This window comes from Paroedura picta, chromosome 3 (assembly GCF_049243985.1).
Source record: "Paroedura picta isolate Pp20150507F chromosome 3, Ppicta_v3.0, whole genome shotgun sequence".
Classification (NCBI taxonomy): domain Eukaryota; kingdom Metazoa; phylum Chordata; class Lepidosauria; order Squamata; family Gekkonidae; genus Paroedura; species Paroedura picta.
This window is the reverse complement of record NC_135371.1, coordinates 47,443,327-47,460,244: the sequence shown is the minus strand read 5'-3', so window position 1 is coordinate 47,460,244 and position 16,918 is coordinate 47,443,327. Positions and strand designations below refer to the sequence as shown.

Below are 16,918 nucleotides of genomic sequence, written 5' to 3'. Positions count from 1 at the left end.
ACACAGCTCAGCAACAGCATGATTAATAGAAATGTTCCCAAGGCTGTGGGTCCAATTTTATGAGGAAACTTGAGATGTGACTTCACTATCTCCAACCCAGGAAGCATGACTGGTCTTCTGAGTGAGACACCTACTTAGCAGTCACAATTGGTCTGACAAAGATTCTTCACCTACTGCCCATATTTCCTTTTTTGTCTTTCAGATTATCTTTGAAACAGAACAATTATAGCATCTATACATAATTATCAACAATAGAAGAATTAACATTACAGGTCAGTTGGCTGCTCCCACTACTGTTGTTTGTTTCCAACTGGTAATGGCTTTTCACTTCAAGTTACAGATTATTCAGAAGAAGAAGAAGAAGAAGAGTTGGTTCTTATATGCCGCTTTTCTCTACCCGAAGGAGGCTCAAAGCGGCTTACAATCGCCTTCCCCTTCCTCTCCCCACAACAGACACCCTGTGAGGTGGGTGAGGCTGAGAGAACCCCCCCTCCTCTGTATGAGTACATATGGGTGTGTGTGTTCTCATTACATGTCAAGGTAGGATTCATGTGTGTGTGTGTTTTTCTTATGCGGAGTTGATACAGACCTTGTTATTTGACTGGGCTTCTTTTGAAAGATGCTCATTATACTATCTTCTTGCATGGATCAAAAGTAAATTATAGAAGAAGAACACTAGGCCTTACCTGTTTTATAAACTCTCTTTGTTTTTATAGACACAGCAATGAGCAACTCAAATTCTTCTGTTCCAGTTCATTCAACAGAACATAAAGGTACTGTGAAGAAGAAAAATTAAAATACTGTCTGGTTAAGAACTACTTGTGTTGCTCAGTTAAACACAAACACCATAACATCAGGGTTGCCAGATCCAGGTTGGAAAATTCCTGGAGATTTCAGGGAAGAACACGGACCTCAGTGGAGTACAATGCCATAGAGTCCACCCTCCAAATTATCCATTTTCTCCAGGGAAGCTGATCTATGTAGCCTGGAGGTGAGCTGGAATTCTGGGGGATTCCCAGGTCCCACCTGGAGGCTGGCATCCATGCACAACAGTCAATTTGTCCCTGGAATATCTTTACCCAATGTCTATCAAGTTAGCAAAGACAGAGTTGACAGTTTTGTAAGCCCTTGTATCCAGCGTTTTGCAGACTGGTGAAATGTCTCCTCCAGTTTTAACTACTGTGGCCTTATTAACAAATGCCAGTTAGGTTGCTTCTACAAGGATGACTAGCTCTTCCTTTCCTCCCTAGCTACAAATTGGAGGGTGGGGTTTCAACACAATGTTGTTGTGCAACTATTCACTATTCAGACAGTTTTACATGCACTTGTTCTGGATTCTTGAATATGGGTGTGCCTTAGAAGTGATTTACAACCACATCTTGACTTTCCGATGTGTCACAATGCATGTGTATCTTTAGTCTATGACTATCTGTAACTATTCTTCATTGTTGTTTCCATTGCTGGAATTTTGACTGATCAACAAATAACATTTCAGTTCCACAGGAGAAAAATGGCAGCTTTGAAGGGTAGACTCTATGGCTCTCACATTCTTGCTGAGGAACTTCCCCTCCCCAAACTCTCCCCCCCCCCAGGCTCTGCTCCTAAATCTTCAAGCATTTCTTCTCCGGAGCTGACAGTCCTCTTCTGTATGTATTGATATTTAAGTAATAACAGGTATTAATTTAGGTAAACAATTGAACCACACAATTTGCACTGCAGACCAATATAACCACTTGTTTTACTGCTTTGTTGGTAATGTTCCTTGAGCCATCATCATAACTCCTGATTTTAAGTAGTGTGACACATACATTGTTCGTGAATAATTAGACAAGGAGTTTCAGCTTTCTCCATGGCAAACTCCAATATGATGTGAGTACATAAGGACACATACACGCCACCTATAATTGATGGGAACTGAAACATTGATTAGTACTGGTACAGTTATTAATGATGCATTACTGTTTAATTGTAGGGCCCCCACATTGTCAACACTGTGGGCACTTTTGAAATCCTGAGACTGGGTAGTAGGGCACCCCCACAGGGGCTTTTGAATTAGATCTGATCCAGGGGTGTTTCAAAAGACTATCTGCTTCAATGAGGTATGCACGGCGACAGCTTCCCTGTGCTGCTGCCGTGCCGTTGCGGCAGGGCATAATACCCTGACGTTTCCCATGTACACATGGGAGCGGGACATGCTGTGTTGCCCCGGCGTAGCACATGCGCACTTTACACTGGGGCCAGGAGGGCCGGATCGCTGCCGTCCGAAGTAAGTGAAGCAGCGGGGGTGGGGGAGGTGGGGAGGGGCCAGGCCTCCTCCACACACAGTGGTGGGGCCAGGGGGTCGCCCCTGCAAGCTCCGTGGCTCCACAGAGCTCACAGGGGCGTGCGGTGTCCCTTTAGGGACACCGCTGGTTGAGGCTGGGCGGTCCGACAATCCTGGTGCTGGCAATTATGCACAGTTCTGGCCTGCCGCAGCCCCAGCTTACCTTGGAAGCTATGGAAGATCCCATGTTTGCTTAATGCAGGCCTTCCGTAGCCCTGGGCTAGAAGGGGCCTGTGCTGGTGGCAGCAGCGTTATCGGGGATTTTCCCCAAAGTGCTGCCCCTGCCAACGCGGGCATTATGGCCCGTGCATAATGGGCCCCTGGGATCCCTGCTTTAAAGCAACAGCTCTGTGACCAGAAGATATCAGAATATCTTCCTTGCTCAGTGTTCTGTATTCACCTGCACCAAACTTTACTTAACAATCCATGGGTATGATTTCTTTCTATAATCTAACAGATGAGAAAAGAAAACAAGATGAAAATCCAAACGCTCAAGAAAGTAGTGAAGATGAAGGTTTGGCTGGGGATCTGGAAAAACACAGTCATCCACAAGGTAGCAAAAAAGACTTCTATTTATTCAAGGGATATGGAGCCAACTAGATGTTACAGTGAATAGCCTCCTGATAAGCGTCACCTAAATCCAGATGGGGCTTAGAGATCTCTAAGAAAGACAGCTGATCTCCAGACAAGAGAGATCAATTCCTCTGGAGAAAATGGCTGCTTTGAAGGGTGAACTCCATGGCATTATACCCTGCTGGGGCCCCTCCCCAAACCCTGACTTCACCACAATTCATACCCAAATGTCTAGGGATTCCCAACCCTGTGTTGGCAGCCCCTTTTCTGACTTTATAGCATGATGATGGAGTGAGGTTGAGACCTGAGGTAATAGAATAGATTGTACTAATTCAGACTACCATTAAAAGATGCCATTATTCTTAATGTCAACCCATATCAAAACTCCTTGCAAGTTAAAAGAAAAAGAAAAGAAACCTGGGATAACAAAGATAGAGGTTCTAATTCAGCCTGACTCCACTGTGTTAGTTTTGTATTTGTAGAAAGTTCCTTATGTATAGAAACAATTCCTAAATAGTGAGCAGGTCAGGTTCCTACCACCTCATTCAAATCCTACCTCAAGGCAGAAAGGTGTGGAAAGACTGAACAATAGGTCCCCTTCCCCCCTTTATAATTCAGCACTTACACATTGGATTTTTCTCCTTTTTTATGTTAGATTTTTATGTTAGACACAAGTGGAGAAGGAGATCCACAATCCATAACACAGACTCTGGCAATGCCACACACACACACACACACACACACACCCAACTGAGAAGGCCCAGCTAACCTGAGTAAAGAAGCTGATACAAGAACTGTGGCACGTAAAGTTTATGTCATAAACCCACTAGCCACTATAAATTATGCCTACATGAGTTCTGATTGGTTAAAACAGGGATAAAGTGAGTCAAATTAACTTGAGCAGAATTCCTTTAGTCTAAAACTCTCCATGATGAAGTAAAGTAAAGTTTCAATAGATAAACTTATAGGAATAACAATATCTCTGAGTTTAATTAAATAACTGTTTCTTGGTGGACTTTGTGGTACATCAACTTCAGTTTCTCTTCCCAGTCTACCAAGGTGCTGGATACTTTGGGCCATTTCGCACGGCTTCAAAATAGCACAATGGTTGCTAATTGAAAACGCTACTAATTTGCCTTAACGCACGACGTCGCAGACAATCTGCAACACTCCTGAAACCAATCAGCAAAAAGCGCTTCGTTGTAGCGCTTTCAGGGGAATCCAGAAAAGTGGATTCACCCTCCGGATAGCGATACACTCCTGCAACCAATCTGCAACACTAGCGCTAAAGACCTGTGCGTTACCATTGTTGCGGGTTCTTCAAAGTCCCTCCTCCTGAGCCTGTCCTCCAAACTTCCGGCGAAGCGATCGCCATTTTTTTTTCTCCGAGCGAGCGGGGATAAACGCACCAGCGAGCCTCTTTCTCTTTAGAGGCTTCCCTGGCTTCAGTCCTTCACCTTTAGTCACTAAGCACAAACCACATAAAAGCCCGTTTGCTGAAATAAAGTCCCTTTATTTTTTACACATTAATTCAGCCGAAAATCGGGCCCGTGAGAGGGGGGGGGATTTTTTTTTTATCACTCGAGGCAGCGTGCCAACGATCATACAATCAAACGACAGCTCACATTAGGCAGCTGGATGGGTCTCTCCGTTGCAACGAATCTACCTAGATTCGTTGCTGTGGGTCTGTTTTTTTTTAAAAAAAAACTTTCTTAAAGGGAAAGGGTTTGGGAGCATGCTAACGGCTGCCCATTGGCTACTTGACGGCCAGGGGCGGGACGAGCTTGGCAATAGCGCTTCCTTTCTAGCGATTTCTGCCGAGACCGGAAGCCTGTGGGAAACGCTAAAAAACGCAACTGATTCCACTACAAAGGCAGGTATGCATAACGACGAATTCCACTATTTTAAATGGCGATTTTTCATTCCGCAAACAATTTGCAACAAAGATCCCCATGCGAAAAGGCCCTTTGAATTCACACCATTTGTAAAAGAAACCCAGTTCCAGCAACACACTGGACAAACTAGTAACTAGAGTATAATTTGTACTTTCAAAGAGGTAGCCCCACAAGAACTACACAATTATTGTTTTTGAACTTTGTGATTTGTACAGTTTTATCAGATTTGATATTATATCTGTTTTTGGTCCTGCGTTAGTCACGAGAAAGGCTGGTGTATAAATTGTATATATGAAGGGGAAAAATTAGATCTCTCCCTATCCCACTGCCTTTCCATTTGATGATTCTGCTCCTGCTTAGCAAAATCTGCTCGTTTTTGATTCTCCCAGCTAACCAACTGAGAGGTGACCTGAGAATTAATACTCATACCACACTACTGAAAGGTCTTCCTGGAGATATCCTATCTCACAAAACCTCTTTCTGCAAGTCAATACAGAAAGTCCAGGTGCTATTTCCCAGCAACATATTTTGAAAATGTTTCCTTGCTATTTTACCAGAGGCAGGATAGAGCACTAAACAAATAAATATGATGAACTGTTCTGTATTTTAGATTCAACCAAAGAAATTATTCCATACAGTGGATCAGGTACGTACTCTGAAATTGCATATGTCAGTGACATGCTATTAACCAAGGAAGGGTAACATTTCACACAGAGACCAAGCAACAGTTTTAAAGTTGAATGGGGAGTAATTTGGAGCATGCAGCTGACAGGAAAGGAAGGGGCAAAGCAAGTTTGTAATAATCTCCTAAAAGATACATATAGAGTAGTAAAAGTCTGTATGAACAGAAACAAATACGTTACCAACAAAATGTTGTGACACTCTGTTGAAATGTTTCATGCCCATACTATTTATCATTAAATTTGTTTAATGTTATGGGAGTTCTTTTAAAAAGAACATCTGGGAGTTCTTTTTTAAAAAAGAACATGTAATCAGTTTTCAGCCCTTGTATAGCTGCTTAAATGAATGTTTTTTTAAAATTTATAAAACAATTATTAGTCACATTTCTTTTTTATGCAGCCCATGGTGGCTTTTAGGTTTCCTAATACCCAACATCCAAAATGTTTTCTTCATTCACTTACATATACCAGTGGTCCCCAACCTTTTTATCACTGGGGACCACTCAACGCTTGACAATTTTACTGAGGCCCGGTGGGGGGGGGGGTAGTTTACTCCTCTACTCTCAACCACTACTCTCAACCACTGGGGGGAGAAGGCGTCTTTCGCGGCCCACCTCCAATTAGTCGACGGACCACATGTGGTCCGTGGCCCACAGGTTGGGGATTGCTACCATACAGGTATCTCCATCTCACCTGAGTGCATTATGCATGGAAGGAAACCTCACAAAAAGTCTGCCACAAAATAAGTTTTAAAAAAATCTGCATATGGAGCTGGTTTTGCCATAGAAAAGCCACTGATTCTTCGTGGCATTTCACCCTCATAGCAGCCACTTTGTCTTTTCGGTGCAGTATTTAAAACTAGCTTTAAAATGACTTTTCTTTTACAACTATAAAGAAAATGCCTGGTTTTGCATGCATAAACACTAGCGTGTTTTTGATCTCCTCCCCTGTGCCACCTTCCACCAATGGGGGAAATGGACAGCCTCTAATCCCTTATCCACCAATGGAACTTGAGTAACCCCTTGTTCAGTACAGACCATCCCACCTCTGTTATGACAACAGTACACCAGCAGAAATTATTTAATTCATTCCCTCATAGGCATGTAAAAGCATTTTAATCCACTGTCTACAAGGAACAGCATACCTCTGAGGGGGAAAGGCTGTAGTGTTTTCAAAAGGCTGTGTGCCGTAATGGAAATTTGTTGTTGAGGTCTCCATGTCCATGAACTACAATTCCCATAAGGCCCTGCCAGTAACGTGTGACATTGCAGCTGACCATGGCCTACCAATGCATTACATACATTATAGCCCCTGAGTTAGCTAGATTTCCCTGGCTATCATCCATGCCTTGGCCAAATACATTTGATGACGTAGAAAGTATCAAGCACCCATGACTACCTTGTTCCAAAACACAAAAGAAAGAAATGTCATCATACTGGAAAAAGAAATAGAAATTAAGCTCGACCAAGGCTTCTACAATTTTATTGCTACCTTTTTGGTATTTTAACTCTTTTCCTGCCCCCTCTAGTGGTCACTGAAACTTGTTTTCCGTTGACTGTATCTAACACTACTGGGTAAGATGATTAAATAACTTGGTGGGAAGGTCTGATGAATGAGAAAAAAACCTTTTGGCAATGCTTTGTTCATTATTTCTGAAAAATTTCCGCTCTCCTCTGTGCCTTGTGGTAAATATGACAAATGTCATTGAAGCTTTTTAACTCAGGGACATGCTTTCTTTTGTGATAGAACATTGTGCTGTTCTTTTTCAGAGGTGATGAGCAGAGATGGTACAAGTACAGATGGTAAATATCAATTGCAGAGTCCAAAGACAGGTTTTGTTAACAACGTGCATTGTAATTTTCATATGAATATTATTGCCAGTTACCAGTTTGGAACATGAAAGTGTCAACATAAAGGTACTACCTGCCTTGTAGTGACATATTTTGTCTTTCAGAAAGGATTCCAGATAAAAAAACAAAAACAGTTCATGTTTATGGAGGGGAATATTCTCAGACTGGGCTGGGTGATTGAGTCATGCTTACCTTTATGTCAGGTCCTTCAAACCCCTTTCTTCATACAAGTTAATATTCACTTTGTTGATTCATGGAGAAAGGCCTACAGTTTGGAAGCCAGTGGTGTCCTTGTTTGCTTACCCTCAACTCAGATCTAGTTGTCTTCAGGGTCAGGTCGGGGGGGGGGGGGTAGGGGGTAAATATTTTCCACCCAATGTGTGTATTCTGCCCTATGTGAAGAGCCCTCAGAAGGCAAACTTAACAGACAGGCTGTGTAGCATTATTAGTCATACAATGTGCTACAAAAGGTTAGAAGAGTTGTTTCAGAGTGTGTGCTTCAAACAGTATTCCACCCTGTAACACAGGATCATAGAATCATAGAGTTGGAAGGTACCTCCTGGGTCATCCTGGATCATCTAGTCCAACCCCCCACACAGTGCAGGACACTCACAACCCTATCGCTCATCCACTGTGACCTGCCACCTCCTTGAACCTTCACAGAATCAGCCCCTCTGTCAGATGGCTATCTAGCCTCTGTTTAAAAATTTCCAAAGATGGAGAACTCACCACCTCCCAAGCCTGTTCCACTGCGACTCCTAGATCCTTTCCACACATACTACTGCTGTAGAAATTATGCCTGTGAAAGTTGCCCTGTAGCATTAACCCTCTTATGTGGGATGGGGTCCAAAAAAGGAAATTTCCCTTCAAAGTTGAGCTCACTTGGTAGAAAGATCATCTGAGAAGTATGATAGATGGCATAGGGCCATGATGCACAGCATCATGAATCTTCACAGAATCAGCCCCTCTGTCAGATGGCTATCTAGCCTCTGTTTAAAAATTTCCAAAGATGGAGAACCCACCATCTCCCGAGGAAGCCTGTTCCACTGTGACTCCTAGATCCTTTCCACACATACTACTGCCAAGACAAGTCTCCCCCATCCTATTATTATTATTATTATTGTCGTTATTATTATTATTATTATTATTATTATTATTATTATTATTATTATTATTATTTCAATTTATTTCCCGCCACTCCCAGATGGCTCGTGGCGGGTTACAGTGTCTGTATTGTATTGTACAGTGTCTATATTGTAGATGGTTTTTCCTACCTAAGTGCAGAACTTTTCATTTGTCCCTATTGAATTTCATTTTATTTAGTTTAGCCCACTTCTCGAGCCTATCAAGATCATCCTGTATTCTGTTGCTGTCTTTAGTTGTGTTTGCTATCCTTCGCAGTTTAGTATCATCTGCAAATTTAATAAGTATCCCCTCTAATCCCTCATCCAAATCATTTATAAATATGTTGAACAACACAGGCCCCAGGACAAGATTATCCCAAATCATTTATAAATATGTTGAACAACACGGGCCCCAGGACAGATCCCTGGGGCACTCCACTTGTCACTCTTCTCCAAGAGGATGCTGAACCATTAATAAGACCAGTCAACAGTGAGATAACTATCATACACCTATCATAGTTTATTTGATTCTTTAACAGTTTTCAGAAATGTGAGTATTATTATTATAGAAATGTATTATTATTATAGAGTATTATTATTATAGAAATGTCCAGTCATATAATGGTCTTCAGCCAGTTGCCCCTGGACCAAACCATGTGATCAGCTGATGAACAATCCACCATTATATTGCCTGAATTCACATGATTATCCTGCTTTGTTTAATTACTCACCCAAAAATATGTGAATGATAGCTAGGATATTTGGAGCCCAAACACAGGGCTACACCTAGCAGATGGGAAGAAAATGTTTGGAATTGGGTGAGAAGTGGTATGTGATGTATAACATTTACATTTAGACTCAGATTGGCTTCAGGCAAATGTAGCTGCTACTTTGTAGCTCTCAAAGAAATCCAGCCAAATAATCCATTAACCACATTGTCATGTTGGAACTTTAATCCTTGTACTTTATAAATCTGCCTGGCTATTATTTTTAACTCTATTTTTTGTGTAGTGTCTGAAAATGGAACCTGCCAATTGATTGAACATCCAAAATGGTGGATACGAAAAGATGGTTAGTATTTAATTGTCCCTAAACTTAATATGGAATCCTTGCTCAATATGATCCCTAGCTAAATCACAGAGATCTATCTGTTTAAAATAGTCAGCCCTGGAAGTAATAATGAAGAGCATGTATAGAGTGCTTTGCTTTCGCTATTATATAATCAGACTTAGATCATAGACTAAACATTTCCAAGTAGGAAATCTTTAGCAAATGAACACTAAATATGCTGTACAGTTCTTAGCAATTAACCTTTGAATATGCTCTTAACTTGGCATCTCTAGCCATGTATGAATAAGGCATATTCCCATATGTTAAATAATATATGTAGGGAAATGGTTTGCTGATTCAATATTCCAGTCTAGAAGTTAATGCATCTGGAACAGATATATAAATCATTTATTATGAGTGCTGTTAGCCGCATGTGTCTTTAGTCTCTAAACTACTAGAACAATGGCAGCCGCCATTCCTTTCCAAAAAGAAAGTTTTATGTTTCAGGTTTTTTAGTGCGTGTTTTTAGATTTCAGTCATTAAATTTGGTCTTTAGTTTACATTTTGCCATTTACTTTCTTATGTTTTTCTCTCCAGATGAATTCTTCCATTTTGTCATTGTTTGCTTTGCAGTTGGAGTCTTATTAGTTTGTTTTTACAAATATAAAGGTAAGTCAAAACTGTAACTAAGTGATTACAATCCTAGTGACTAATGAAGAAAATTTACCATATGCATGTTTCAATTTTTAGACTGGACAGTTTCTGTTGGTGTTGGTTTGATTACCTTTGCAGCCTTGGAAACTACTGGGATATATTTTGGCCTTGGTAAGCATACCATATTATTTAGCAAAATAAGCTACTTCCTATTGATGTCTGAAGCCAAATTATATATGATGGTGTCTATGGGTCTTCTATAGATGCTGGCACTATTAGAGATTAGGATTGCTGTAAGGGTCCAGTCCTGATCAGCCCCCCCCCCCAAAGGTCTTTTTAAGTGCTTAAAAAAGCTGTGGTGGGGTGACAGCCAATCTGATACTTGCCAAGGTATTGGTGGGAAGGGAAAAGAATGCTGGCCTGCTATGCTGTGGGCCTAATCAGAGTTGTGCCCTCACAGCATTTTTAAATCCCTGTAGAATGGCTTTACATCTTAGTTCACCCTTGGGCTTCACATTTTGAGAGACTGATAATAATGGAGCAAAGCTATACTCCATTCAGTTTATTTTCTTCTGTTCAGTCAGGCTGGCATCCAAGGTCATTTACCTACCATATAAATAATGGCATAATTGTGGAAGTCTGTTTGACAGATGGGAGGAGCAGACATCCCTATTAGAGTTAAGAGCCCCTGTGCCTTTGTCAGAAAATGGTACTAACTAGCTAGTACATTGTGATTGGGCAACAGTTGTTAAATAGTGACATTCAATAGATCAGAAATGGGTTGTATTCTAGAGCTCACCCTAAGGAAGCAAAGTTTCCTCCCGCCTGGGGAAACAGAATTTCCTCACTCAGACCAAAGTTTCAACTCTTTCCTCTCTGAACCTCTTCCTTTCTGAGAAGCAAGGAAAGGGCCAGAGGAACGGGAAGACTTGCGTCATTGAACCTTCTGCTGACCCTGTCATGGGGGATCTCATTCAATAGATCAGAAATGTTACATTCTTGTGATGGTGATTTGTACTATTAATGTTTCTCTTTCTAGTATGTAAAGACCCTAAACGAAATGCTTAGTTCTATTTTTGTTCTTTTTTTAAATAGTGTGTCGTATTCGTGCTGTCGTGGATGGTTTTATTCCCCTGCTTAAGAGAGTCAGACTACCTGGTAATAAGATATCCTTAATGTGCTTTCACTCAGGTCCACAATGTTTGAGAATTAAGATTTAATGGTTGATTTTAGGATTATTTTTTAAAAGCTCTCAGTCTGAGCTTGAAAAGAAGGGAGGGTGATGTAGGAAAGAGACAAACAGGGTGAAAAGGAGAATAAAATACAGGCATAATAATGCAAAAAAAGGGCTTCTAGGAGCTGTTCCAATGTCATTCCTCACAGCAGCTCTCATAGGGATGCCAACCTCCAGGGAGGAATGAGAGATCCCCTGGAATTACAGTTCATCTCCAGACTACAGAGATCATGTTCCCCTGGATAAAATGGATGCTTTAGAGGGCAGACTCTATGGCACTGTACCCCACTGAGATCCTTGCCCTCTTCAGGCTCCATCCCCAAATCTCCAGGAATTTCTCAACTGGGTGCTGATAACCCTACCCCCCATCTCCCAGGGTGGCCAGGGGGGACATGGTAACTCTAAGCAATGAGGATCCAAAGAGTTTTGCATGGTACATACACCCCTGCAAAGTCCCACCCAATATAAATATTCATGGTTGTCCAGCTTGCTAAAGCACCAGGACAAACAAAGGCCCTGGAGAAGCTGAGAGACATCATACACAACCCTCATACTGCATATTGCTCAAGTGTAGGCATGCAAGAGAATCAGTCCAGCAAAAGTCTGCACTTGATCACTCTGCTCTTCACTCAGAAAGCATTGGGGGGTTTTGATGCCTCTGGTCTGGCATTCAAATGAGAAAGCGTTGAGGGTGGCATTGACATGGTGTACTTCAGTTATCTGCTTTCTGTCTGGCCCTTACTTTGAGGCTCCCTCTATAACTTGGTTTGATACAGAAAGATGACAGTCAAAGTGCCACACACCATGCGGACTGAATTAAAAATGGATCATGTATCTGCTATAGCTTAATGCATTACATATATGTGTACAAGCTCTTGTAAAAGCAGCAGAAACACCTGGAATAGCCAGAACAGAAGATTAGGCTTTTTCAGGGATCTTCTTGGGCATTTCCACACCCATTAAATGTAGTGAAATGCTTACGTAATGTCGTTGTTATATTCTCGCCAACATCCAGTGTCTGTGCAGTAACCAATCCTCCATAAAGTAGATTCACCAACATATTTAGTGCGACCTACCGGAGAACAAGCTACCGGAGAGCAAAAGAGCCTCTTGTGGCGCAGAGTGGTTAGGCAGCAGAAATGTTGTCTGAAAGCTCTGCCCATGAGGCTGGGAGTTCGATCCCAGCAGCCGGCTCAAGGTCAACTCAGCCTTCCATCCTTCCGAGGTCGGTAAAATGAGTACCTAGATTGCTTGCTGGGGGGTAAACGGTAATGATTGGGGAAGGCACTGGCAAACCACCCCGTATTGAGTCTGCCAAGAAAACGCTGGAGGGTGTCACCCCAAGGGTCAGACGTGACTCGGTGCTTGCACAGGGGATACCTTTACCATTACCGGAGAGCAACCAGCAGGCAACCAGCAGAGGGAAGGGGTGGAGGCTTAAATGCACTAAAGGCGCCTGCCTCGTCCCGCCCTTGCATCCATCTACCTCTCCCTTGTTCCTAGAGATGCTAATTTCTTTTAAAAAATGGCTAACTTACTGGAGCAACGAATAGGCAGACAAGTGTGCGGGCGATGCCAGAAATAAATGTTTTTTCCAAAGTTGAAACACAAAGTGTGCCTCTCAGTGTTTCAACTGAGAAGTATGAATTAAAAAGAATTAGCCGGTATCACGGGATCTTTAAAACATGGAGAAAGGGGATTGGTTGCCTGGATTGACAGGTGGAAGCGCAATGCGTATAAGGCGTGTTGCTCTCTTTCGCCATTTCCAGCAGCAGATGTGGAGAGTAAGACATGTGAAAAGAAGGGAGACAAAGGCGAGACAGCAAAAAGGTCAGGAGGGGCTGGGAGACGCAATATGATTTAATGATATGCCATTCAGCTGGTGTAATGCTATTTTTACTGATGTGCGGAAATTGCACTCAAATTACATTTCCAATCTATTCTACTTTTCAAGTAGCCACAAGCACATAAGATGGAAAGCTCCTCCTCTAAATGCCCTTTAACGTCTCTACTCTTTCAAGCTGTAGTCAGACATCAAACAAAACGGAAAAGTCCCTCACTCCTCCCCAAGGAGAGAGTCTTTTTAATTCTAAAGGTAAAGGTAAAGGTATCCCCTGTGCAAGCACCGAGTCATGTCTGACCCTTGGGGTGACGCCCTCTAGCGTTTTCTTGGCAGACTCAATACGGGGTGGTTTGCCAGTGCCTTCCCCAGTCATTACCGTTTACCCCCCAGCAAGCTGGGTACTCATTTTACCGACCTCGGAAGGATGGAAGGCTGAGTCAACCTTCTTTTTAATTCTAGTAATGCTCAAATGTACATTGCTGGACTTACCAGGGTTGATTTTCTTTCTTTACAAACCAAGATTCTAAACCACAGTTGAATTCTGTTTAGAATCCCAGTGACTGAGAAGGAAATTAATCCAATTAGTCCAGATGTTTCACATTTAAATAGATGACTAATAGGAAGGACACCTGTCTTTGAGGTCAACGTACTTTGCAAGAGGAGGAAGTGGGAACATCTGAATGTGGCCTCAGGCTTTCTATCTCACATAGCAGAAAATAATCCCTACTTTACACTGCATATGTTGTGAACTGTTTTTCATAGTGCTTCTGAAATCCCTGCTAATTTCCTTTAAACGTCTGAATTGGTGTTCCCAGCATCTATGCCTGGCCCGAAATCTCACTACGGATAAAGCCATAGAAGAAGTTTGGATTTTATAATTTTTTGTCTTCTTTCTGTTATTAAAAATAGAAATCAATAGGGTCAAAGATATGCCATATTTCCACAAACACAGATTTATTTGTGATAGTGATACAGCCATTAAACAAGGTGGTAGCACTGCATTACGCGATATTTGAAAATAAGCATATGACAAGACTTTTCCTTCTGTTGATTTTTACCACGTAGGTTTAAAGAAAACGATCTGAGGATTTCAAGAGAACTGAAAGGAACGTCTAGTCTTAATGTTAACAAGGTGTTTGAAAAGCTGTCAAACAGCTAATATACAACAACTGTGTTTAAACATACAGGTGTGGTTCTCTCTCACTTGGGAAGAAGAAAAACAGAACTCCGGTTGCCCCTTTCTTCTCTTTGGTGCAGGAAGTGTTTAAGAAATAATGACTCGGTCTAAAAATTTCATTTCTGCCTTTTTTATGTATATGACAATTGATTAGGCCCTTAGTAGCTTATCCTACCATTTTCCAAATTTCACAAACAAGACATTGAATGCCATTCCTGTATCTCATCTACTTACTTGTACAGGAGGGTCTGTTTGAGTGAGAGCTACCAAACAGAGGTAGTATTAGTGTTGTGAGGCAGCTGCTCGTACACCAATGATGTACATTGTACCTTCTTAGCCCCCCCAGTACATCTAGAAATCAGCCAATCCGCAAACTGAGCTAATAGAGCATCCCACCATATTTCAACCTTTGGAGAAACTTGCCACCACTTGATTTTCATTTCCATTAACTGCAGTACAGCTTCGTCTAATTTGCTGTATGGTACAGAAGGGGCTAGGTTTCATGCACTCCTCAGACATCTAGTTTCTCAGGACCCATGATACAAAGATTGAATCTTCCAGGCTACTATCAGAGGACTTGTAGGAAAAACTATCAAGTAGCAACAACAGCCACCACTGCACCTATGTTGCAGGGGTTTTATTTAAAAGGGGAAGTTATATTAAGCAGTTGTTTTGTTCATCTCTTCCGGTGCATTATTGGTGTAGCTACTCATGCTGTAAATACCAATTTAAAATCAATAGCTGGAAGTAGACTGATGTATCCTCATGTTTACAAGTTCGGTGAAAGGTAATCCCTTAGCATTAGATCAGATGGTGCACACATCAAGGTAAGATAAAAAGGCAGATTAAACATGATGCCATTCATATGAAATAATTAAAATGCCTTTTTACAGATCTTAATCTCCAAAGTCAGAAGGTACTCTTGTGTTTTAGGTGAGGCAAGGCACAGACATGAATTATCTTGATTGCCCAGCCAAAAAAACAGGCCTTACCCTGATCTTCTGACTTATTGATGTTCTTGCACATCTATTTTGAGCCAGGAGGGATACCTGAGCTTACTTTGCATATGTTAGATAATGCACTTTCAATGCACTTTAAAAGATTATCCTGTTCCACACAGGAAAATCCAGCTGCAAAAGCACTTTGAAAGTGCATTATCCTATGTGTGCAGAATGGGCCCTAGACTACACCCTAACTGGATTCACCAGAGGTCTCAATGTCAAGGCCTGCTACACTTAACACATTTAAGGTTAATTTTGTAAAATTTGTTGAAAAGGCTCTAGAAAGAAACTTAAACCATTTAAAATTTGCTGCTCTGCTGCATGAGAAATAAAACATTCATCTAGACGAAGGCTGCAGAATTTTGTTTTGCTTTTTAAAGAAATAACACTTATTAAATTACACTGAGAAGTGTATGACACTGAATTATTATTAATTGCACAGAAACACTGCTTTCTTCTAACAGATGGTTTGCCAAGTGGTTGCCTGTGCAATCAAATACACAGTAGCCCTATGTGGAATCAGCTGAACAACTTTATAAAACACTAGCCAATCAAATTGGCACTGAGCCACATCTCCTCTGAGCGTGGATTGTCCTCACCTCACTATGTCATGTCATATGAAGAAAAAGCGATGAACTTCTAAAGGCAGGTCTAACAATTTAAAATGGCAGATAAGGGACTGGCAAAAGACAGGAATTCTCTTTGGGGAATCCAGATTCATCACCACCTGTAGTAGCTAGTGGCTAACCATACTAGTGGGCACAGGAGTCATGTCTTCAGCCCTCCTCATGCATACACACAGACAGAGACACACACATCACGAAAATGAAGCAGGTCTGCCTTTAAATGGGACACTCCCGGGAATCAAATGTAAAGCTGCTTTGAGAAAACCCAGGATATAATGAAGAATAATAAGCTGTGCTCCTTTCTCATGCCTTCTGTGTGATTTCCACCATCACCACTCGCCCCCAGTACCTGAGACTCTACCCTCCTCCTTGCTCCAAGCAAGGAGGCACAGGCCATTAACAAACACTAAAGCTCAGAAACACCCATGGACATAGTCCAAGGACAAAGTCCATGGGTACGGCTGGCTTTAAGTCTGAGCTGGCTGAGCCACAGACTATGTTTAGCTCTTCCAACAGACAGCACTGATTGCAAGCAAGCAGGATCCAGAATGAAAACAAGGCCCTTGGCTCTTCTACAGCAGCATGTTTCATTACGCTCTATTTGCACAGAAAGTGTGCTCGGTTCAGCACGGGGGTGGGGGAGTAGGAACTGCTTGCATGTGAGAAAATATGGAGCTAGGAAACAGTGGACAAAGGGCACAGGAAGAAAACAGTCTCTCTGTTCTTGGTATGAAAGACACACAGGATAAAGTGATGCTGGTAAAGGAAGACTTGAATTATAATTTTCTTTACAGAAGAGTGATAAACCTGTGAGGACCATGCAAGGAATGCTGACCTCCCTGGCTCTCCTTCTCCACAACAGTATTTTCAGACCCCAGGGTCATAGGA

The 16,918-nt window shown here is 41.8% G+C and overlaps 1 protein-coding gene across 1 annotated transcript in view; it reads left to right on the top strand.

Moving 5' to 3' along the window:
* The window catches only part of TMEM40 (transmembrane protein 40), a 31,838-nt gene extending 16,083 nt beyond the window's left edge, over window positions 1–15,755 (top strand). The window contains exons 2-11 of the mRNA XM_077325548.1: window positions 203–272; window positions 717–773; window positions 2,781–2,876; window positions 5,402–5,437; window positions 7,241–7,273; window positions 9,457–9,516; window positions 10,093–10,164; window positions 10,246–10,320; window positions 11,245–11,307; window positions 14,292–15,755. Coding sequence (XP_077181663.1) covers window positions 725–773; window positions 2,781–2,876; window positions 5,402–5,437; window positions 7,241–7,273; window positions 9,457–9,516; window positions 10,093–10,164; window positions 10,246–10,320; window positions 11,245–11,307; window positions 14,292–14,311 — 504 coding nt within the window. The 5' untranslated portion in view covers window positions 203–272; window positions 717–724 and the 3' untranslated portion in view covers window positions 14,312–15,755. The remainder of the gene's footprint in view (window positions 1–202; window positions 273–716; window positions 774–2,780; window positions 2,877–5,401; window positions 5,438–7,240; window positions 7,274–9,456; window positions 9,517–10,092; window positions 10,165–10,245; window positions 10,321–11,244; window positions 11,308–14,291) is intronic.
* Window positions 15,756–16,918: the final 1,163 nt, after the last annotated feature.